Below are 25,522 nucleotides of genomic sequence, written 5' to 3'. Positions count from 1 at the left end.
CTGGAGCCTGCTTGGTGGCAAAAGTTTTCCCTCTTGGCAAGTGGAATTCCCTGATCTCATCAAAAATTGGTGAGCAATTTCAATTCACAAGTAGTTAGATTTCAGTTCACACACAGTATATATTTTCATTCCACAAGTAGTTCAGGTTCAGTGCAGGAAGCCATGGCCCTGAGTCTACAACACCTTAACAGATACCAGTGTGACTTGGTCTCTCATTCATAGGATCACCATAGAAGCCAACCTGATGACAATTAACAGCAACAACACTTTTTCAATACACAGGTTTTCAATACAAAAGTAGTATACAGTGCTTTTGTTTTTGAAAGAGCCAGTCAGAAATGGTGGACAGTTTTTTTAAAAAAGAGGCCATAAATCAATGATAGTAGAGCTGCTTCATCAGAAGTTTCCAAGCTCAATTTTTAGCATCTCAATGGGAAGTCCCCTTTGAGTATTCCTCGCCTAAGAAAACCCCATGAAATTAATGAAGTCAAAAATTGAAGGGGGCGTTCTTCACTGTAATTAAAAGGATCAGATGACAGGTAATGTGAAAGATCTCTGAAAACCAACATAGATACTGATGCTATATTTAAATATTTTTGGTTTGACTTACATTTTAATTAATAATCATTGCAAGGTTGTCATTTGGGACCATGGCATATGGAAAAAAGAAAGCACCTTGTTTCTTTATATCTTCCTCTCCAACTATTTTCAGCCCCCAGATTAATGCTTCTGCTAATATGATCAGGGGTTTCTCTTTCAGGACTAATAACCTTATTACCAAAAGCAGGTTTATTCTTGAAGTTTATTGCAATAATCCCCACCCCCAAGTAGACCCTTCTTATTTCCTCCCATGCAAATGAAAATTTGCCATTTGCACACATAAATACAAGTTATGTGTGCATAAATAACTACCTAAACTGGGCTCTAAAGGTCAATGGATACTCCACCACAGACATCAGAAGAGCTGCAAGGCCAAAAACAAGCCATGAGAGTAAAGGCAAAGATCATAGGGAAGCTGGTGGAGAAACACAACCTGCAAACTATCTGCAGATCCACTAAGAAAATCCTCAAATGCTACGTTCAGCAAAGGACAAGCAGAATCCCCTCACTTCTGCAGAAGTCTACCGTATGCCATGCAACTGTGGACAAGTCTACATGGGGACCACCAAACGCAGCATTGCCCGAACACAAATCAAAGAACATGGAAGGCACTGCAGACTAACTCAACCAGAGAAGTCAGCCATAGCAGAACATCTGAAGAACCAACCTGGACACAGCATATTATTTGAGAACACAGAAATGCTGGACCACTCTAACAACTACCATGTCAGACTACACAGAGAAGTCACTGAAATCCACAAGCACGTGGAGAATTTCAACAGAAAGGAGGAAACCATTAAAATGAACAAAATCTGGCTACCAGTATTTAAAAAACTCTAAAATCACGACAGTAAATAAAGAACAACATTAAAAAAAAATAGGGGAATTCCAGGCAGGGAACAATCAGGGCTAGCTAATACCTCCCAACGAAGGGTTCCCCCAGGCAGGAAGCAGCCAGGCTTTGAAGCTGCAAAGCTATTCAGTGCTAACCAAGGTGGTTGATTGCAACATTCACACTTGCCTCCAACAGACAAGAGTTCTTTCACCCCATCCTGGACTTTCTACAGATGTATAAACCCCACTTGCCTAGTTACCAACAGACCTCACAACCTCTGAGGATGCCTGCCATAGATGTGGGGAAAATGTCAGGAGAGAAAGCTTCTGGAACATGGCCATACAGCCTGGAAAACTCACAGCAACCCATAAATAAAAGTAATTGATAGTATGAAACAACATTTTAGTAAAGCAAAACCTACCCACTATCTACAATAATAGTTTGTCTGACCTTTACACAGGGATCCCAAATGTTTCCATATTTGCTTTCCATCTCTCCAAGTCTCTAGAATATAGATACACTTGGCCTTCTGTATCTACTCATCCAGTCTTCAACAGATTAAAAATCTCCCCACTTCAAAAATTCAGAAGAGGAAACGTTAATTTTGGCATTTTATATCAGGGAAAAAAAATTTTTAGAATAGAATAGAATAACTTTTATCGTCATTGTACATCATATCACGAAATTAAATGTCATCCCCAATCACACCATATACAAAACAAGCACCCATCCTTCCACATTCTAATCACTATTGCACAACCCCTGGTGCCACATCAGTGTGAAATATAGTTCAATATAGTCACAGCTCTAGGATAAAGCTCTCTCTCAGCCTATTTGTCCTTGTTTTTATCATTCTATACCATCTGCCAGATAGTAGTGATGCCAAAAAAAAGGAATATCCAGGGTGAGATAGATCCTTAAGAATATTTTGAGCTTTCTTAAGGCAGTGGGAATTATAAAGTTATTTCAAGGAGGGAAGAGGACAACCAATAATTCTCTGGTCAATGGTGATAACCCTATGGAGAGCTTCCTATATGCCATTAGCAAACCATATGCAGATGCAATAAATTAGAGCACTCTATTATTATTATTATTATTATTATTATTATTATTATTATTATTATTATTATTATTATCATCATCATCATCATCTTTATTTATATCCCGTCTGTGCTCTATAGCATGGTGCTACGAAGTCACCAGCAGTTTCTTGTTCAATTGGTGGTTCCTTAAAAGTCTCAGATAATACAATCTCTGCTGGGCCCTCTTAACCAATGCCCCAGGTCCTTGACAATAGCACTCAGGAACTTAAAACTGGCCACCCACCACATTTGACCTCCATTTACAACAAAAAGCTGAATTTCTGATGCAGTCTTTCTGTAATCTGTTATAAGAACTTGAGCCCCCGTGGTGCCGGCAGGACTGCTGACTTAAAGGTTGGATTGGTGACTTTGAAGGTTGCTGGTTCAAATCCAGTGAGAGCATGGATGAGCTCTCTCTGTCAGCTCCAGCTCCCCATGCGGGGACATGAGAGAAGCCTCCCACAAGGATGGTAAAACATCAAAACATCCAGGCGTCCCCTGGGCAATGTCCTTGCAGACAGCCAATTTTCTCACACCAGAAGCAACTTGCTGTTTCTCAAGTCGCTCCTGACATGAAAAACATTATAAAAAAACCTTGGACTGTTAAGAACCAAATTATTGTCCCTGTAGCATGAGCAGTTGATCCAACTCATCATAGTAGGCAGACTCATCCCCTTAAGAGATAAGCCTCACCACTGTGGGTGTGCAAATTTGACAATGATATTACTATGGTGGATGGGGGTGCAATCATATGTGTAAAGAGTATAGACCTGTAGTGAGAATAAGTGCTGAAGAGATATTTTTACCTAATCTAACCCTCTGGGAACATCCATACAAGAAGTCAATGATCCAAAACAAACTGAATATGAAACTCCAAGATCCGTAAGTTTAGACACCAATCTACATGGAAAGGTTGTTTTAAATGCAGAACTAAAGTTTGCAAAAAGCATCCTCACATAGTTCCCTCATCATTCCAGATGTGTCAGACCAGGATGGAGAGTGATGGCTATAGCATCCTCCATAGATCTGTTAGTTCTATATGCAAACTGATGTTTATCCAATGTACTGTATGTAGAAGGCAAGAAATGATATGCCTACATATCAGTTTTCTTGATGATGGAAGTGAGTGCCACTGGTCTGTAGTCCCAAAAATTATTTTTTTTTTATTTTGATTTTTATTCAACTTTTTTCACATAAACATACATTAAAAATACTATAATAGAGAAAACAATAATGTGAGAGAAAATGGGTACAGTGAGGGGGGAGAGGGGGGAAGGAAAAAGAAAGAAGAGAGAAAAAAAGAAAAAGAAAAAAAAGAAAAGGGGGAGGGGGAGAGAGATATAGATAGTAAATGTCCTTCCGCTTTCTATTCTTAGTGGAATAATCTCCTTTCCGTCTTCATCTCTTTTTCAAGCACTGGACTAGATTTAGTTAATTTAAATATTCTCGGGTTCTCCTTTTGCGTATTTTTACTTTAACTTTTCCTTGTATTCTTCAAATTTTTCCCAATTAGTTGGTTTTATTGCCTTTCCTCTGTTTACTCTCATTAAATATGTTAATTTGTCCATGTCATATATTTCTTCCAGTTTCTCCAACCAATGTTGCTTAGTTGGTATGTCCCTTAGTTTCCAATATTTAGCAAAGATCATTCTTGCAGCTGTTGTTGCATATGTAAATATTTTATCCTCATTTGAGTTCACTTTCATAATTTCCTCTGTCAATCCAAGTAAATAAAACTCCGGCTTCATTGGAAATGATTTGTGTAGTATTTTCTGTAATTCCTCATGTATAGCTTTCCAATACACTTTTGTTTCTGGACACGTCCACCAAATATGAAAATATGACCCTTCTTGCTTTTTGCATTTCCAACATTTATTGTCTGTGTTTTTGTACATCATAGCTAATTTTTTTGGGGTAATATGCCATCGATGAAACATTTTGAGCCAATTTTCTTGTAAGTCCGAAGCATAAGTATACCTTTGTTTTATGATCCATATTGTTTCCCATTCCGACATCATAATTGGGCGGCCAATATTCCTTGCCCATTTTGTAGCACATGATTTCACATATTCTATCTCAGTAGACCATTCTAATAACTTCTTATATACTCTTGTGATTTCTTTTTTGTCATTTTGCATTAAGACATCCCAAAAATTGTCTATCTCACTAAATCCTAGTATCTTATCTTTTCCAAATTGTTCTTTCATTTGCGCATATTGGAACCAGGATATTTTGTCATATTTTTGTTTTATTTCTTCTTGCGATCTTAATTGATATTGACCATCCTTCTTTCTTAATATTTCCTTATACTTCGGCCATTTTATCCATCCCAAGAATTTTTTCTGATTAGCTTCTAAAGGTGAAATCCAAAGGGGTGTTTTCCTATATATCCTTTCCTTATATTTTTCCCAAATTTTTATTAGTGAAGACCTAATGAAGTGGTTTCCAAAATTTTTCTCAATCATTCTTTTGCTGTACCACAAATAGCTATGCCATCCTCTCCTCAGGTCAAAACTTTCTAAGGCCAAGATATTGTTTTTTTCCAAAGTTGCCCAGTCCTTAACCCTTAATAACCCGCAAGATTCATAGTATAGCTTTAAGTTTGGGAGACCAAATCCTCCTCTCCTTTTTTCATCTGTCATTATTGTATAGTTGATTCTTGGCTTTTTCCCCTTCCAAGTGAATTTCGTGATTTCTTTTTGCCATTCCTGAAAAAGTTTATTATTTCTCATCACTGGTAGGTTTTGAAATAAGTACAACAGCTTTGGTAAAACGTTCATTTTTATTAACGCTATCCGTCCTAGGATGGAGATTTTCAGGTTCTTCCAATTTTGTAAATCTTTTTTGATTTCATTCCATTTCCTTTCATAATTGTTTTTCAATAATTGAGCATTGCTCGCTGTTAACCAAATTCCCAAGTACTTTATTTTAGTTACAATTTGGATATTTGTCGCTTTCTCAATTTCTTCTTGTTTTTTCTTTGGGATATTTTTTGTCAAAATTTTTGTTTTCTTTTTGTTTAAGTAGAAGCCAGCCACTGAACCATATTCCTCTGTTTTCTCCAGCCACTTTTGTATTTGGTGTTTTGGATTCTCAATGATGCAGATCAGGTCATCCGCAAAGGCCCTTAGTTTAAATTCATAGTTGGCTATTTTTGTTCTTTTTAATTGGTTGTCCCTTCTGATATTTCTTATTAAAATTTCTAGTGCGAAGATAAAGATTAAGGGTGATAACGGGCATCCTTGACGTGTTCCCTTATTAATTTGGATTTCTTTTGTATATTGCCCATTTACTAAGATTTTTGCTTTTTGTTCCATATATATCGCCTCAATGGCATTGTAGAATTGGTGCCCTATATCAATTTCTTTGAATAATAATTTTATAAATGACCAATTTAGGTTGTCGAATGCCTTCTCCGCATCAATTGAAAGTAGTGCCAATTCTTTTTGATGATATGTTTCATAATATTCTATTACGTCTACTATAGTTCTTACGTTGTCTTTCATTTGTCTCCCCGGGAGAAATCCTTTTTGTTCTGGGCCAATCCATGTGGATAGAAAGTCTTTGAAACGATTCGCCAATATATTAGTAAAGATCTTATAGTCCAAATTGAGTAATGAAATCGGACGGTAGTTTTTAACCTCCGTTTTATCTGTGTCTTCTTTATGAATTGTGATAATATCCCCTTCCTTCCACGATTCCGTGATGACCCTCTGTTCCAATACTTGATTCATTAATGTTTTTAAAAAGGGGGCTAGCTCGTCTTTCATAACTTTGTAAAAACTTGCCGTAAATCCATCGGGCCCTGGTGCCTTATTTGGTTTCAAATTATTTATTGCTTTCTTAATTTCTTCTTCTGTTATTGCTTTATTAAGAAGTTCTCTTTGAGTTTCCGTAATTTTATCCAATTTTTGTTCTCCTATATAATTCGATATTTTTTCCAGATCCTCCCCTTCCTGTTTATATAGTTGGCTATAGTAGCTTCTGAATCTGTCTCTTATTTCTTCGTCTCTCGTGTATTCTTTATCCTTATCTATAATCTTTATTATTTGCTGCTGTTGTTTTTTCTTTCTTATCTTTCTTGCCAGCCAAGCCCCTGGTTTGTTTGCATTTTCAAAACTATGTTGTTTCACAAGTTTCAGTGCTTTTGCAGTTCTTTCCAATTCTAAATGCAGTTTATCCTTCTTTAAATCATTTAGTTCCTTTTTAATTTTTTGGTTGTTGGGTTGTTGTTTGGACATCTTTTCTCTGTTTTCTATTTGCTTATTAATTTGTTCTATTTTAAGATTTTTTCTTTTGTTAGCTCTAGCTTTTTGTTGTATGAAGTAACCCCTCATTACTGCCTTATACGAGTCCCATATTATTTGTTTTGTTACGTTCTCTTTATCGTTGAAATTAAAGTATTCCTTTGTTAAGTTCTTATTTTCCAATATCTCTGTTTCCGATTTAATCAAGTTATCATCCAATCTCCATCTCCAGGAGTTTCTTTTATGGTTTATTATTATTTCCAGGGGACAATGGTCCGTTTTATCTCTTGGGAATATATTTATCTTGTCCATTTTTGTTACTAGTGAATTTGAGGCCCATATCATATCTATTCTGGACCACGTTTCATGTCTGTTTGAGTAGTATGTATAATCCCTGCCCTCTGGATTTTTGTTTCTCCACACGTCTTGAAGATCGAACTCTTTTTTCAAATTTAGAAAGTTTTTGGGTAATTGCCCTATTTTATCTTTACTTTTTCTGTTTTTCTTCTTAGATCTATCTAATTTTTGGTCTATCACCCCATTAAAGTCTCCTAAAAGTATTATGTGGTCCGAATCCGTTTTTGCCATTTGTTCTCTCAGGTTACTTGCAAATTGTGTTTTTGGTCCATTTGGGGCATATATATTACAAATAAGAATTTTCTCCTGGTTTAACTTTATTTCTACCGCAATTATCCTCCCCTCCATATCTTTAAATTTCAATTCTGCTGGAATACTTTCGTTTACATATAAGACCACTCCTCTTTTCTTAGTCAAGTCTGCAGAGAAGAATTCTTTTCCTAATTTATTATTCTTCAAATGGGCTACATGTTTTTGACATATGTGCGTTTCTTGAAACGCCACTATGTCATATTTCCCTTTGTTTATTTGGGTCAGGATGTTTCTCCTTTTTTGTGGAGAATTTAGTCCGTTCACATTGTTTGTGTATATTTTTAATTGCTGTGTAATTTCACTCTTCATCTTGGTTGTCAATATTTTCCAATTCTTCCTCTTCGTCTTCTTCATCTGTTATGTTTGTGACCTGAGATCCTATTCCAGCTCCTAATGTTTCGTCCTCCGGGGAGTTCTGTCTTTGTCTTTTTGGTTTTTTCTTTTTTACTGATGGCGATGTTGAAGCCATGTGTTCCAGATCCTTTTTTAAAACTTTGTAAAAGGCTTTTGCTTTATCAACTGATGTTAACCAATGTTTTTCATCTCTATAGGAAACCATTAGGCCTTCTATCTTCTCCCATCGAAAGCGGATTTTGTGTTTTTTTAATTCTTCCGTAAGGAAAAAATAGTTTCTTCTTTTATTCAAAGTTGTTAGAGGGAATTCTTTTAATAACACAATCTTTGTCTCTTTATGGTAGATTGGCTTTTTGCTGTTTTGTAGTAATATTTCATCCCTTACTCTCTTTCTTGTGAAATGCACAATCACGTCCCTCGCCACTTTGTTTTTCTTTGAATAGTTTGTTTGTATCCTGTAACACCTATCTATTTCTGTTTCCATCCTTTCTGAGCCCCTTTGTAATAGATCTGCCATCATATTTATTATTTTTCCTCTTATATCCTCATTTTCCTCCTCTTGAATATTTCTTACTCGGAGTTGAAATTCCAGTACTCTTTGTTCCATTCCTTCTTGCAATTTTTCTATTTTTGAATTTTTATTTTCTAGATTCTCCACTTTTTTCTTTATTTTCTCTTGGGATTTTTCCAACTTTTCACCATTTTGTTTTAATTCTTTTATATCCTCAAAATTTTTCCTCATTTCCTCTTTCAGTTGGCCCATTTCTTGTTTTATTTCCATTCTCATTTCTAACATTTGTTTGTTATATTCTTCCATTCTTTTTTGGGCCTCTGTTTGATAGTTTTCTTGTCTTTCCCCCAGTTTCTGAATTTCTTTCAGAAGATCCTTCATTGAGAAGTTCTTATTTCATAATTCTGCATCATTGCAAAGGTTGCTTATGGCATGACTGATTAGCCTCATGCAACCATCAGTGGACTTCCAGACTGCCAGATAAACTGCCCATGTGTTTGCAAGGCAAGTGGCAGCCCACACTAGTCATAACATTAGCTTTTTCAGAAAACTCTGGGAACAGCATCTGATGAATCATTTATAAGAACACATGGCTCATAATTTCTTTCAATGTACAAGATGCTTCTATATAAAATCAGTATAAAGCTTCATAATTAATCAACAAATTACTTGTGAAACGTCAGGGACATCTGTGCATTTCGGGATCCTCTTTAGTATTCTGAAGTGACAAAACAATGTGTTAACAGTCTGGGAAACACCTTATCAAAGCCCCCTGGTCCAAAACTGCAATTAGATAGCAGCCTGGCTAAGAGACAGAATTCAAGCAAATAAAACTCACAGCAGAGATCAAGTAATTTGATTATACTTTTTTCAGCAGAAGCAATCTACTACTTGATGAGCTTCTAGTTAGGACTAATATGAGTTAGGAGCAGCAAAAGGAGAATATGAAGCTTCCATCTCCCATCTTTATAGCATCTTTTAGGCACCCCTAAGTAAGAGGGGGGGGGACTTCATTCCACAGTGGTGGAGTGAAAGACATACACGTACTTCCATGCATGCATAGTACTTCCAGAGCATAGCATCTTCTAAGGTTCACAGGAATTAAGTGCCTTATCTGTCCAGAGCAACTTTTTTTGACAGAAAGTAGGAGTATAAACTGAATAAAGAAATATGTGAGATGGGATTAACTTTAACACTGAAATTGCTGCAATCCATAATACTAAAATCACAATAGACATGTGAGCTAACACTTGTCTTTTCCTTGAACATTTGATTTCCTGCATTGTTGGTTGACCAATGTCAGTTGAACACTGAATTATCTATTGAGGCAAGCACAATTTCCCTCTAGACCAGGAGATCTTAATCAAGTCCATGGAAAGATTTCAGGGGGTCTGTGAGCCTGAATTGAAAAATATATACTAGGCTTGTCCGATCGATGGAAAAATTGTTTCAATTCTCGTTTCTAAAGTAGGGGGTGCCGGCTCTTCGATATAGAAATTATTTCTAAATGTTTCACCCAAAATTTTCAGATATTTCCGAAAATTCGTAATGTTTCTAAAATGTTTCTAAAATGACGGACGCGCATGCGCAATCGCCAAAAAACAGGAAACCAGGGGGGGACTTTTCTGGGGGTCTCCTGCCCTCATTTCTTGAGCTATCCTCATCAAATTTGGTACAGTGGGAGATCACATTCAACACTCTTTGCTCAACAAATTGCAGAACATTTCCTGTCTCCTATGATTTTTGGCGAATTTTCATAACTTTTTATAATACACTTTTTCAATATTTGAAGAAACCTGTTCCTGGTTTGAAAGTCTTATTTCCTGTTCAATTGGGTTCTTATCACTGTGAAAGTCCCTCTTCTACTTGTGTAGACTTTGGATTAGAAATGCAGCACACGCCAAGCAATGCCTTGGCAGGAGTGACACTGTCCTTTGGAAACTATAAATTGCCTTTGAACCTTTTGATCAATGGTGCCACTGGCTGACCTTGTGATTGCAAAAATAAAACTCTGGCTGAGGACTTTGGATTAGAAATGCAGCACACGCCAAGCAATGCCTTGACAGGATTGGCAACGTCCTTTGGAAACTATAAATTGCTGTGGACCCTCTATTGAATCAAATCAATGTCTGACTTTGTGATTGCAGAAATAAAACTCAGCCCAAAGCTTGGGAATAGAAATGGAGCGCGAGGGAAGCAATGCCTTGGTGGGTGCCCCATGTCCTTTGGAAACTATTTCTTCCAATGTACCCTTTAGGTTTGAAAACAATGTGTGTCTTTGTGATTGCTGCAATAACACTCAGCCCGGGGGCTTGGGATTACAAACGGAGCAGACGTCCTTAGGAAACTATAATTTTCTAGTTCCCCCCTTTCAGGATTGGAAAGAAGGGCTTATGTGGTGAATGATTCCAAAAAAGAAAAAAAGAAAGGCAAAGGGTCTCCCTCAGGAGTAGGAAAGGAAAGCAAAAGCACCCCTACCGCTTACAGGGACACAGATGTCCTTTGGAAAATAAAAGTTCCCTAAAGCCAGCCACAGCAAGGACTCTGCCCCAAGCCAATTTCCCCCAAAAGAAACACAATATCGAACCAGCAACAACAGACACTCTACCCCAGTCATTTAGCCCTCTCTCCCCCAAGCAAGCAAGCAAGCAGCTTCCCAGCGCACGCGAAACACCCTCTCTCCTTGGTATCCTAGCCCAGAATGGCTTGGCTCCGTTGCGGAGGACGTGGATGCAGAGGACGCTAGCCCCCACCTTTTTCAGCCATCGTGGAAGACTCTGATTGGCCAGGGAGCGGTAGCCATGTTAGGCTGCGCTAGGCTCCCATTCATGTTAGGTTGCAGAAACAAAAAAATAAATAAAAAATAATTTTTAAAAAATATTTTAAAAAAATTTTGGAAGGAAAAAATTTAATGAAAATTTTAAGAAACAATTAGAGAATGGGCCAACGATGGTTCGAATTACATTGCCAGTTGCGCCCAGGGAAAACGTTTCAATACTCGTTTCAAAAAACGAGAATACGAAATAATTACGAAACGAGAATTATTACGAACATATGGACAACCCTAATATATACATAGCATTGTATATATCACAGAGTTTTCTTGCCAAGATTTGTTCAAAGGGGATTTGCCTTTGTCTTTCTCTGAGGCTGAGAGAGTATGGTCCCATCAACACTGCTATATAAAATACAGATTACCTGCTTTGAACTGTATTATATGTCAGTATAGACTAAGAGCATCCAGTTCAAAGAAGATAATGTGGATTGTCTGCTTTGAAAATCTGGATTAAATGGCACTCTAAAAGGGGTCCAAGACTTGCCTACAGTCACCTGATGGGTCCGAGGTTCATACCACCACACCATGCTTTCTCAATTCTGAATTCCTGCCCTCTCTTTCCCCTACCTTTCTTTCTCCCTTTCTTACTTTTCTTCCTTCCCTTTCTGTTTCCTATTTATCTTCCTTCCTTCCTTCCTTCCTTCCTTTTATTCCTCCCTCTCTTTTTTCTACCCAGTCCCTCTTCTCTTTTTTTTTCTTTCTTTCTCTCTCTCTTTTTTTCCTACCATTCTGTCTCTCTTTCTGTCTTTCTTTCTCCCTTTCCTTTTCTCCCTCCTGGGAGGCAGGTACAAGTGGTAGCAGCGGCACTCAGAAGGCCACACCAATGGCTTATTCAGGCCACATATGGACCTGGAGACCACATGTTGCTCAGGCCTAATCTATTCAATTCAGTACACAATTCAGTTTTAAAAACCAAAGTCAAATAAATAAATAAAATATATGTACACACCTTCCAACACAGCAGTCTTACCCTGAAATTCCTCCTTTTCACCCAGAGAATTGGAGAAAGGGGTCCAAGTCATGAGAATCAAACCCAGGCCCTGAGATTATGGAACCCTATCCCCAGCTCTACTCAAGTAACTGCAAAATTCATTTTTTCCTTCATGTGGCTACAAGAAAATTAACTTATTTTATATTTATTTCACCTTTCTCCCAATATAGGGATTCAAGTTGGCTACTGTTAAATGTGGCTACATTTTGCAATATGTAATAAAATATTACTATGTAAAATAGTATCACTGTTGCAACACGCTTTTCCCTCCACTTCAAATTAAACTCTCTCCCCCCACACACCTTCCAGTACCTCCTGCAATTCATAACACATGGCAAAAATAATTTCCCTGTCAAATCTCTTACAACTGCATTTTTCAATCTCTGCCTTTGCACATTATTATATTTATCTAGTTGCTAATCCAACATTTCACTCAATCATTTGGTGGTTTCAATAAGAAGACTTATTTGATATTACATGGAAACCATTTGTTTGTTCCATGTGGCTACTTTCTTTTCAGATAACTTTACAAAGGAGAAACAGCTGCAATTTGTGTCTAACACACTTTGAAAAAGGTGCTGCAATCTCCTATGTACCATCAATCCAATGTATCCACAAGACTCTGAATCCTTGGATTCAACCAACCACAGATCAAAATAATTTCCCCTTCCCATCCCCACCCCCAAATAAAAAAAAATAAACTTGATTTTGCAATTTTATATAAGGAACAGCATTTTACTACACCATTGTATATAATGGGGTTTGAGCATCCATGGATTTTGGTATCCACAGAGGTCATGGAATCAAAGCTCAGCAGATAGCAAGAGGCAACTGAACTCATGAATACCTTATTAAAAAGTATGAGAGGTGAGCTAGAAGTCTCTCTGTAGTCTCCATACCTGCCAGGCCTGGAAAGGGGTTTCTTTTCCCAACATTCACACACATACACACATACACATACTTAATAGATGCAGAAGGAGAAGGGAAAAGGATCTTGTTCAGTTTCACAAGGAGAATAGATTCAGATAAAGCCTCTCTGCCCTCTTACATTTAGCACACTCCTAATTATACCACTGAAAATTTGCAGAACCTGGAGACTTTGCTGATTCAGAATTAAGTCAAGAACAAAATTGAATTAATTTCCAGACATCCAGACCTACGTACATCTGCTCAATTAATTTAGTAGGTGGGAATGAGGATTCCTTCCAAACGGGGATGTGTTTATGGGGCGTGAGCAGGGGCTGTCGCTCATCACTAATTCTCTCACCAACCAGAGTGAATTCATACTGCAGAGTTGAACCACATCAGCAGCCTCACTTCCTTTTATTTTGGGTTCAATAAAGTAGAAGTACTGCCGCCTACTCTCAGCAAAGAGTCCATATTCATATTCGCCATCATTAGGGACAAATTAACAAGATCACCTCTGACAGGCAATATTATTCACATATAACTCACTAATGATTAAGCTTTATAGTGAAACCTCCCAGACAGTTAGATGTAGAAAAAAATCATTATACAGATGCTTCATCAGAATCTCTTCTATGTGTGTGACATATTTTAATTGTTATGGTGCATTTTTAACTCTGGAATGGGAGAGTGAGGAGCAGATTGTTTTTATATTTCTTGTTACTTCCCAAAATGTTGTCATACATTATCTTTTTTAATTACACTAAAATGTATGTGAAATCTGTGTTTCTCCTGATATGGTGGGAGTACAAGTCCCATCAGCCCAGGGGTACCATTGGTGAGACGGGAATCCCAGTCTGACAGCATGGATAAATCTGGCCAAATGAGAGTACTTTTACAACAAAAAATAACTGTTCAATATCTCATCATTAAGATATGGAGACTTTAGCCTGTCAATAATTTAACTTAATAGAATTAAAATGCTACTCCAGACATAAACAAGCATGATAAAACTGGAGAAAAGCCATGATTCTCCCATTCTTTAACTGTCCTTGTGATTTATTTATTCATTTTCGTGTCAGGAGTGACTTGAGAAACTGCAAGTTGCTTCTGGTGTAAGAGAATTGGCCGTCTGCAAAGATGTTTGCCCAGGGGATGCCCAGATGTTTTCCCATCCTTGTGGGAGGCTTCTCTCATGTCCCCGCATGGGAAGCTGGAGCTGACAGGCAGGAGCTCACCCCGCTCCCCAGATTCAAACCGCTGACCTGTTGGTCAGCAGTCCTGCCAGCACAAGGGTTTAACCCATTGCGCCACTGGGGGCTCCTTGTCCTTGTGATAATACAATAATATTGTTAAAGGTGTTATGGAATAACGGATCTGTTTTAAATAATCTCAATACAGCTTGTTCAAATGAACTTACAATGGAACAATGCTGCATACCAATAGTATCTCGGTATTTTATAGCAATATAACATTTGCTTGGCTTAAGCTTTGCTCATGAAAAAGGAACCATGTTATAGGGTTGTTGTATGTCTTTCGGGCTGTGTGGCCATGTTCCAGAAGCATTCTCTCCTGACGTTTCGCCCACATCTATGGCAGGCATCCTCAGAGGTTGTGAGGTTCTGAGGATGCCTGCCATAGATGTGGGCGAAACGTCAGGAGAGAATGCTTCTGGAACATGGCCACACAGCCCGAAAGACATACAACAACCCTGTGATCCCGGCCATGAAAGCCTTCGACAACACATTGAACCATGTTATAATCTACTTACCACATCAATTATTTGTAGTAATGACAACTGCAGCTCTACTACAAGAGGTTGTGAGTCATTCATGACAGGCCGTTCCAGGCGATTATAGTTTTTCAGTAGTTCTCTGTAGAGTCGCCTTTGGTTTTCACCTTGCTGAGACACTGAAAGGAGAAGGAAGAGACTGTTTTAGGTATATACCTATATCTGAGATTATATTAATCACTCTGTTATGGATTGGCAGCTAGGTGCTTCTGTGCATTTTGCATTTTTCAGTTAATCTATATAGGAATCATAATTTAAGGCCTAAAACCTCTGAAAAAAATAACCTAATATTTTGAAAAGGAATGAAAAGGAAGAAGGTGCCTGAAAATATCAGTTTGTCTCTCATAATCCTGAAGAAGTTTTGTTTAATTCATTTTTCAAAACACTGATGGAAGCCCATTGTTGCACTATGGCCCTGAAGCCTCTTTTCACAGCAAACCACACACTGTCCAGATGATCCAATGTAAACATTTATTAAAAGCAGAGTACAATAAAAACTGGATATATGAAAACCAAGCAAATATAAAAAGGAATAAAAGTCCAAAATGTTATTTCCATAAAAGCCAAAATTCCAAAAATCAATTCAAAGAAAATCTCTAAAATAATTCCACTGAGATATTAACAGACAAGGTACATAAATCTATGGCAAGCAAAGCTATGCTTCATAAGACCAGGGCACAAGAACAGCTTGAAAACTTGAATACATGAATTCCAAGGTCTATGAAACCAAGAGCTCTTCATCTGAATGCAGCACTGCTATCACAAGATTATACCAACATGAACCACTTTTTAAAAGCTTGAATCCTTCCCATGAGATCATTTCTCTTGCACCTGCCTTTCTGCTTATTTCTAAGTTGCTTGGAGGAGCAAATCTGTCTTAATTGCAAACCCTATTTCCCCAATTCAAATCTCTTTGACCTCGACAAATATTTGTCTCCCACATTTCCCTCAGCCTGCACTTCTGGCAGGTTCCCATGGGAGCAGATATCGCCTTCACTATTCTCTTGGAAACTGCCAGGAAATTCCAAAACATCTTTCTCTGGGCCGCTTCCAGTTTCCTCTGGGCCCTCTGAATCTCTCCCCTTTCTCCTCATCAGCACACTCAGAATCTGGCCAGGCCACAACACCCATGATGAAAGAAAATCCTGGTTACTTCATTTTTTTTATAACCAAGTTTTATGATGTCAATCAATTTTGTCATTTCAGACTTGGGTTCTTCAAATCCTGGTGTCTAGATATCCTTGCATAGAAAGTGTCTGACAGTTTAGCCTTGCTGGACACTGGCATTAATGCACCTGAAGAACCAGTAACGGGATGCACTTTCCACTCCTGGAGTCTTGTTAGCCCCTTCTCTTGATATTGCTGCCTTTTCATGTGCCCTTCAAGTGTGTAAGCAATTGCAGGTGAGGAAAAAGAGAAGTCCACTTTGCTTATGACTTTGTAAGGGCTGTCATGCTGGTTGACTCTAGAGAAAGAAGGCTCATGAATTGCTAGGGGTGAAGAGGAAGCAGGTGCAGTCTGGTAAAAGAGCAGTGGAAACATCATGCCCAAGGACCCTGAAATCTAGAGGTAGCCCTGGCATTTTGCTTGTTACTATATGTCTGCTTATGTGCTTTCAAGTCTCCAAATGACTTTGGCAACTCCATGAATTACATAGGTTTCCATTACTACTACAAGCAGAGCTCTGGTGGCACAATGAGTTAAACCCTTGTGCTGCTGAACTGCTGACCTGAAGGTTGGCAGTTTGAATCAGCAGGACAGGGTGAGCTCCCGCTGTTAGCACTAGCTCCTGCCAACCTAGCAGTTTGAAAATATGCAAATGTGAGTACATTGGGTGGGAAAAGGCAAAAAGACACTTCAAGCAGTCGTGCCGGCCTCATGACCAGGAGTTGTCTACAGACAACGAAGGCTCCTCGGCTTGGAAATGGAGAAAAGCACTTCCCCCAGAGCCAGAGATGAGCACTGCCTCCAGAGCCGGAAATGAAAGGAGAAGCCTTTGCCTTTGTCTGTGTATTTCTATCTCATTGTATGTAATTGTAACAAGGCATTGAATGTTTGCCTTTGTCTGTATATGCTGTAATCCACTCTGAGTCCCCTTGGGAAGAAGGGCGGAATATAAATAAAATATTATTATTATTTGAAACACAACAAGATGAGTCCACAGCAGACACTGCTGGCTGTTGTATTGGATCACACGTCAGACACTTCCCAAGTGTCTAGGACTGTGTGATGCATCGACGAAGAATGCGTGCAGATCCCAGTAAGGTGGCCTATTGCAGCTGGCAGATGGCAATTTTGTCAGCGCCCATTGTGTTTAAGTGCAGGCCTAGGTCTTTAGGCACTGCACCCAGTGTGCCGATCACCACTGGGACCACCTTGACTGGCTTGTGCCAGAGTCTTTGCAATTCGATCTTTAAATCCTCATATCGTGTCAGCTTTTCCAGTTGTTTCTCCTCAATCCTGCTGTCACCTGGGATTGCTACATCGACAATCCATACTTTGTTTTTTAACACCATCGTGAGGTCAGGAGTATTGTGCTCCAAAACTCTGTCTGTCTGAATTCGGAAGTCCCAGAGTAGCTTGACATGTTCATTCTCTGTAACTTTTTCTGGCTTGTGGTTCCACCAGTTCTTGGTCGCAGGCAGATGGTATTTGTGGCACAAGTTCCAATGAATTATCTGAGCAACGGTGTTATGCCTCTGCTTGTAGTCTGTCTTCTTGCAGCAGCTGAGGATGTGATCTATTGTTTCATCTGCTTCCTTGCAGAGTCTACATTTGGGATCTGTCATCGACTTTTCAATTTTGGCTTTGATGGCATTGGTTCTAATGGATTGTTCTTGGACTGCCGGAATCTGGCCCTCTGTCTCCTTTTTCAAAGTTCCATTTGTGAGCCACAGCCATGTTTTTTCTTTATCAATTTGGCTCTCAGTTTTTTCCAGAAACTGTCCATGGAGAGCCTTCTTTCACCAGTTCTCTCTTCTGCTCTGGATTGTGTTTTTACAGTATTCACTCTTTGTCTTTTGCACTTGAAGCAGTTTACTACTGTTGACTTCCCTCAACGTTGGTTCTTGACTGCCTTACACATAATCTGCCAGGGCATTTTTCTCTTCGTCTACCGCTTGTTTCACTTGCAGAAGCCTTCTGCCTCCTGATTTTCTGGGCAGATAAAGTCTGTCGACATCACTACATGGGTTATTATTATTATTATTATTATTATTATTATTATTATTATTATTATTTTATTATGACACAGCAAACAAGATAGATATGCTGGATTTCGTATCACAAAATCACAAGTCGAACACTTCCCAAGTGTCTAGGACTGTGTGATGTATTTTCGGATGATGCGTGCAGATCCCAGTAGGGTGGCCTTATGCAGTTGGCAGATCGTGATTTTGTCAATGTCTATTGTTTCCAAATGCCAGCTGAGATCTTTTGGCATGGCACCCAATGTGCCGATCACCACTGGGACCACCTGCACTGGTTTCTGCCAGAGTCTTTGAAGTTCAATCTTGAGGTCCTGATAGCGGCTGAGTTTTTCCTGTTGTTTTTCGTCAATGCGACTGTCACCTGGGATGGCAACATCAATGATCCAAACCTTTTTCTTTTCCACAACTGTGATGTCTGGTGTGTTGTGTTCCAGAACTTTGTCAGTCTGGATTTGGAAGTCCCACAGTATCTTTGCATGCTCATTTTCCAATACTTTTGCAGGTTTGTGATCCCACCAGTTCTTTGCTGCTGGCAGGTGGTACTTGAGGCATAAGTTCCAATGAATCATTTGGGCCACATAGTTGTGCCTCTGTTTGTAGTCAGTCTGTGTGATTTTCTTACAGCAGCTGAGGATACGATCAATGGTTTCGTCGGTTTCCTTGCACAATCTGCATTTTGTGTCATCAGCTGATTTTTCGATCTTGGCCTTAATTGCATTTGTTCTGATGGCTTGCTCTTGGGCTGCAAGGATCAGGCCTTCTGTCTCCTTCTTCAGAGTCCCATTCGTGAGCCATAGCCAGGTCTTCTCCTTATCAGTTTTTCCTTCAATTTTGTCGAGGAACTTTCCATGCAATGTTTTGTTGTGCCAGCTGTCAGCTCTAATTTGTAGTGCAGTTTTCTTGTTTGTTTATTTATTTTATTATTATTATTATTATTATTATTATTATTATTATTATTAATTTGTAAACTAACTGCCAATCAAAATAAAACCTACCTGAAGTATTTTGCATTAAAACAGAAACAGTTCACAACAGCAATGTATTGTGAGATCTGTAGTTATGTTGAAAGGGAACGGGGAGGCTCAGGAGCTGTTGCAAAACATAAAATTGAACCTGCTAAATAAAGAGTCTTACTACTCTGACCCTACAAATTCTGAATCCATTGTTCCACAGTACACACTGTCCTTGAACTTCTTGGAGGGAAGATGGAATATTATGTATGTAATAGAGATGGTTATTGTTTATTGCTAGATCACAGGAAATTACAAAGGTACCTTCAAGGCTTTATATTATCCATCTCTGCATATCATAAATTGAGAGTTTAGTCATAAAATATGAATCCTCAAACTATTCTGTTTTGCTAAATGTTCATCAAGTTAATGCACCATTTTGTGGCAATGCCCTTACTCCCCTTCATTTTCCAAAGAAAGTAAACTTGGCATTACATTTTAGTAGTTTCCAACACAGCTTAACATGTATTTAGTGAGGCATTTCTCATCAAGCTATGCCATAATGTGAACTTTCTCCAGGGAATGAGAAATGAAAAAGAGAATGCCTCACCCTTGTTGCAGATTGAGCTAATTTGGCATCCTCCAGTTTTTCCAAGTGTTCTGAAGTAGCTCTGTCTGACTCTCAAAATCAAAAGATGAGATTGTTCATTTCACCTATTGTTTTTTAGCATGCCAAATGGTGTTTTATGGCCATATGTTTGCATCTCCATTTAATTTTTTTGTTTATAAAATTATGCAAATTCCTGTGCAAACAGAGCAGTTGGGTTCCTGGCAAGTCACCAAGGCAGCTGCTGGTATCGTTCATGGTTAGCCTATCTAATCAAGCTATCTGTTGTTTTTCTTGTGATAGCCCCAAATCAAAAGTAGTAATGCAATAAAGAAAATAAAATAAAAGAAAGCAGAACAAAATCTAAGTAAAAGGAGGGCAAACAAACCAAAATATCATATATGTAATGTTATATTCAGCCTGCCTATCTTCATAAAGCCATTTATCAAGTTTCTATCAATTCACAGCATGATTAAAGAAACTCGCTGTGTAATCTCTGTGCCATCCAATTAAGAGAAACCAGAATGGGGCACTGCAAATGGGAGCTGAATTCATTTTCAATTACTCCCATTAGCCATTATAGTATAAAATTAATAGCCAGCAATCTGGCCTACATTTAGGAAGTTGCCAAGATCAAAGCCCGGAAAAGTTACTTTGAGGATTATTGTTGGCCACACTATGTTGGCAGTTCTTAAAGTCTCAAAAAGTAAAATTTTCCAAGTTCTGGTCAAGTCTTAAAGAAATATTTGGGGAGCAATTTTACTATCAATGCATGGAAAAAGAGGAAACAGCATTTGTGAATTAACTCATAATTAATTCTGGATTATTAGCTATTAATTGTGTCAGAAGTGACTTGAGAACATATTGCAAGTCGCTTCTGCTGTGAGAAAATTGGCCGTCTACAGAGACATTGCCCAGGGGATGCCCGGATGTGTTACTGGGAGGTTTCTCTCATGTCCCCGCAAGCTGGAGCGGACAGACCTAAGCTCATCCCATCTCGCAGATTCGAACTGGCAACTTTCAGGTCAGCAACCCAACCTTCAGGTCAGCGGTTCACAAGGGTTTAACCCATTGCGCTCTTAGCTATTAATAGAGCCGTGGTGGCGCAATGGGAACCAACGTTTCTCAACCTGGAGGGGTCGCAAGGGGGTTTCAGAGGGGTCAACAAAGACCATCAGAAAACACATATTTTTGATGGTCTTAGGAACCCAGATCCCTCCAGTATTTTCTCTTGGTCATGGGGGTTCTGTGTGGGATGTTTGGCCCAATTCTATTGTTGGTGGGATTCTAGGGGCTTCTTGATTGTATGTGAACTATAAATCCCAGCAACTACAACTCCCAAATGTCAAGGTCTATTTTCCCTAAACTCCACCAGCGTTCAAATTTGGGCATATTGAGCATTCGTGCCAAGTTTGGTCCAAATCCATCATGGTTTGGTGTCCACAGTGCTCTCTAGATGTAGGTGAACTACACTGCAATTCCAGAACTCAACGGCAATGCCCACCAAACCTTTCTAGTATTTTCTGTTGGTCATGGGGGTTCTGCATGCCAAGTTTGATTCAATTCCATCATTGGTGGAGTTCAGAATGCTCTTTGATTGCAGGTTAAGTATAAATCCCAACAACTACAACTCCCAAATGACAAAATCAATCCCCTCCCAACCCCACCAATATTCAAATTTGGGCAAATCAGGTATTTGTACCAATTTTGGTCTAGTAAATGAAAATACACCCTGCATATCAGATATTTACATTATGATTCATAACAGTAGCAAAATTACAGCTATGAAGTAGCAACGAAAATAATGTTATGGTTGGGGGTCACTGCAACATGAGGAACTGTATTCAGGAGTCACGACATTAGGAAGGTTGAGAACCACTGGGTTAAACCCTTGTGAACTGCTGACCTGAAGGTTGCCGGTTCGAATTCGCGAGATGGGGTAAGCTTCTGTCTGTCAGCTCTAGCTTGTGAGGACATGAGAGAAGCCTCCCAGCAACACATCTGGGAGCCCTCTGGGTAATGTCTCTGTAGACGGCCAATTCTCTCACACCAGAAGCAACTTTCAGTATATTCTCAAGTCGTTTCTGACATGATTTTTAAAAAATTAGCTATTAATTATAGCAGTTATATTCAAACAAATCCATGGGCCTACGCATCCCTAATTTTTGTGTTCAGTACTAGCACTTGCATTAAAAGCTTTCCAACTCTCCTAGTTATCCAGACTCTTGAGCATCTGCCTTGGTCAGACCACACCTGGAATACTGTGTCCAATTTTGGGCACCGCAGATGAAGGGAGATGTTGACAAGCTGGAAAGTGTCCAGAGGAGGGCGACTAAAATGATTAAGGTTCTGGAGAACAAGCCCCATGAGGAGCGGCTTAAAGAGCTGGGCATGTTTAGCCTGCAGAAGAGAAGGCTGAGAGGAGACATGATAGCCATGTACAAATACGTGAGGGGAAGTCATAGGGAGGAGGGAGCAAGCTTGTTTTCTGCTGCCCTGCAGACTAGGACACGGAACAATGGCTTCAAACGACAGGAAAGGAGATTCCACCTGAACATCAGGAAGAACTTCCTCACTATGAGAGCTGTTCGGCAGTGGAACTCTCTCCCCCAGACTGTGGTGGAGGCTCCTTCTTTGGAAGCTTTTAAGCAGAGGCTGGATGGCCATCTGTCGGGGGTGCTTTGAATGCGATTTCCTGCTTCTTAGTGGGGAGTTGGACTAGATGGCCCATGAGGTCTCTTCCAACTCTACGATTCTATGATTCGATGATTCTATGAGCAGAGTGCCACAGGGCAGACTTGTAGTTGGAGAGAATATAGAAACACAACCTTCTGACCTCAGAGAACTTTCTCACATCTTTAACTGGCAGCAGAGCATGGGCCCTTCATTGCAGGCCATTGCTACATTTATCTTGATTCTTTTCCTTCCATATTTCAGTTTTCTATGAATTTTTATTACAGCTGCATCACTTGGCCCTGATTTTTGGAAGCACTGCTGTTAATTTAATCTCTTTTAATCAGTTCCGGTTTCATTCCGCCAGGAATACCTCTAAAGTTCCAGTAGTGAATTCACTAATATATTTATGCAAGTCTGTAATTTCCTAGGTCAGCAGTTTCCAAGTACTCATTCATTCAAGCATATTTTTTGCATTCCATTTACATCCCATCTTTTCTTGAAAGCACTAATATTCCCTCTTTTATCTTCAAAGTAACACTATCGGGTAAATTGTCCTAAAAATAATTACTGCTCCAAACCTAGCCAATACCATTTGGGAATGAGTGATGCTACTCTAAGAGACTGTGTGGTGTAATAATTAGAGTATTGGATCGGGTTTTGGGCATCTACAGCTGAGTCCTGAAATCTACTAGATAATTTTGGGGCACTATCTGTCTCAAGTTGGCCTACTGTGAGGAATTGTTGTGAGACTAAAACAGAGAGCACAAATGCCACCCATAGCTCATTGGGGGAAAGGCACGGAGAACCACTTACCTGTTCATTTTAGAGGCAAAATAGCAATGGTGAGCAAACTACCTTTAGAGAAGTTTATTTGCCATTACTGATCTTCTAATTGAAGTGGCACCAATAAACCTTCAAAGGATCCCAACACTTCTGAGATCTCAACTTTAAAAACACTACTTCTGACTAGTGCTGTTCAAAGTGGTGGTGTGTGGACTGTTGTCAGTCTGTGAGCTGTCAGTTGTTGATCCATGGCAAGATACCAAGAAAGACAGAACTAGACATAACCAAAGGGACCGAAGGCAATACAGTGAGTCCTTGGTATCCACTGGGGCTTGATTCCAGAACATTCTGTGGATACCAAAATCAATAGATGCTCATGTCCCATTATACACAGTAGCATAGTAACATAGCATTCATTATATAAAATGGCAAAATCAAAGCTTGGGGAGGGGGGGTGGAATTTTTAAAAACTTGCAGTTTCCTATATTTTTTCTTGCAACTAATAAGAATTGCTGGGTTTTCCTTAGACCAAGATGCTCGTTTGTTTGTTTGATTAAATTTATGTCCCATTTTTCTACCAAAAAGGATGCTCAAAATTGCTACAGCATTTGTATGGAATAGTCATGAAAAAATCATTGTAACTATCATAGTACTTCATGCACATCAACTTGTTCCTCCTATAAGATTAAGGGTTTTTTCCTATTTGCATTGTCATGTTCATTGTCATGAAAACACAATGAAATGAGGAATAGCAACCAATTCCACCACATTGTCTCTCAAGTTGACTATACATGCTTTAGTCATAATCTCAACAGCACTATTACCTATTTGCAGCTACAGAGATGAGCAATGCTAAAACCAGAACTTGGAAAACATACTCTTTTGAACTACAATGAGTTCTGGATAAAATTGACATTGAGGTGAAATAGCCACTCAAATCACTTTGTACAGGCCCCTAATATTTCACTTTAAAAGTACCTACAAGAACAAATTTTAACTATAAAATAAAAGGTCCCTGAGTGCGGATTTGCCATTTTATATCATTACATATTTTTAAAGGGCTTTTAAATGGAGTCTTCTGGAGAAGCAACCCAAATCAACAAAGAAGACCAGTAATTTTAACAACCCAGAGAAGCATTTCAGTAATAATAAATAATAATAATAAATTTTATTTCTACTCTGACACAATCTCCATGAAGGGATTCGGGGCAGCTAACAAAATACAGTGAAGTGCCACATGTAGATAATACATAAATCTAAAATGATAAAACCATAGAATTACAATCATGCACATACATAATTACAACATTTAAAATTCATAAAATGCAGTCATCGCTGTGAATAAAAACAAGTTGTTTCCAATTGACACAGCTCTGTGCTGATGTGACGCCAACAGTAAGTCCTCAGACTAATCCTAAAAATCTATGTAAAATCAAAGGTTTGTTTTAAAAGCCATGCTTTTAAACTGGAATGGAAGGCTTGAAGTGAGGGGACTAGCCTGATCTCTCTAGGGAGGGCATTCCAGAGCCAGGGTGCCACCACCGAGAAGGCCCTCTCTCTCGTCCCCACTAACTGTATTTGAGACAGTGGTGAGACTGAGAGAAGGGCCTCCCCAGCAGACCTCAATGCCCGCGCCGGTTCATAGGAGGAGATACGGCCTCAAAAATAGATTGGACCCAAAGTATACTCAAAGTCTTACACCTTTTCATTACAAAAACCACCAAGACATGTCTGGAAGAAGTGTGCCATGCTGCTATATGTGGGAAGACAAGGCAAGATTATTTACTCAAAGGTAAATCTTGTTTTGCTCAATTGGCTTTATTCTCACATTAAGCAGATACACCATGGTGGACATCCACTCTTTAATATTACCACTCAACTGTTTCAGGTTGAGTAAGAACTCTCCTGATTCTGGACCATAGATTTAGTGCTGGAAAAGCTCGCATTTAGCTCAGAGCAACTGAAGAAAAAGTGGCAGTAAAATCAGGAGTATATTTGCCATCCCTGCAGCAGAACCTCCAACCACCAGTGGTACATGGGATTGCACTGAGGCTATAAAGATTAATCTACATTTGTTGTTCTCTGGAATAGTTTCCTTTAAACCCATGGGAATGCTCTGAAGCACAAGTATGCAGCCCTAAATGGCCTTACCAAAATGCAGGATATTTTATCTTTTTTGGCTGACATGTGCAGGACATACGGCTTTCTTTGTGTGTTTCCCAGATTCCAGAGAATGTAAAGAATCGCCATATGCCATTTAATCCTTACAGATATGTGTTCCATCTGCTTTCGTTCTTTGGTGCAGCCAAAATTCTGGCACTTGTCTACAACTACAAGCACTCATATAAATATCTGCAACTTTACTTTTGCTTTTAAAGATGGCAACGGGGGGAGGGGGGGGCTATTCCACAAATATCCCTTTCTGAGAGGATAACCCTTTTATCTATCTCTGAAAAGTGTTTTCTCCTGTATTT

The 25,522-nt window shown here is 39.0% G+C and overlaps 1 protein-coding gene across 4 annotated transcripts in view; it reads right to left on the bottom strand.

The window, feature by feature from the left end:
* The window catches only part of LOC100562246 (neuronal acetylcholine receptor subunit alpha-7), a 208,657-nt gene that overhangs the window by 119,502 nt on the left and 63,633 nt on the right, over positions 1-25,522 (bottom strand). For all 4 annotated transcript variants that reach the window (XM_008118694.3, XM_003226032.4, XM_062974152.1 and 1 more), the window contains one exon: positions 14,803-14,942. In XM_008118694.3, the coding sequence (XP_008116901.1) occupies positions 14,803-14,865 (63 nt within the window). In that variant the 5' untranslated portion in view covers positions 14,866-14,942. The remainder of the gene's footprint in view (positions 1-14,802; positions 14,943-25,522) is intronic.

The sequence above is a fragment of the Anolis carolinensis genome, chromosome 2 (assembly GCF_035594765.1).
Source record: "Anolis carolinensis isolate JA03-04 chromosome 2, rAnoCar3.1.pri, whole genome shotgun sequence".
Lineage (NCBI taxonomy): Eukaryota > Metazoa > Chordata > Lepidosauria > Squamata > Dactyloidae > Anolis > Anolis carolinensis.
The sequence above is the reverse complement of the archived record's forward strand: the minus strand, read 5'-3'. Positions and strand labels throughout refer to the sequence as shown.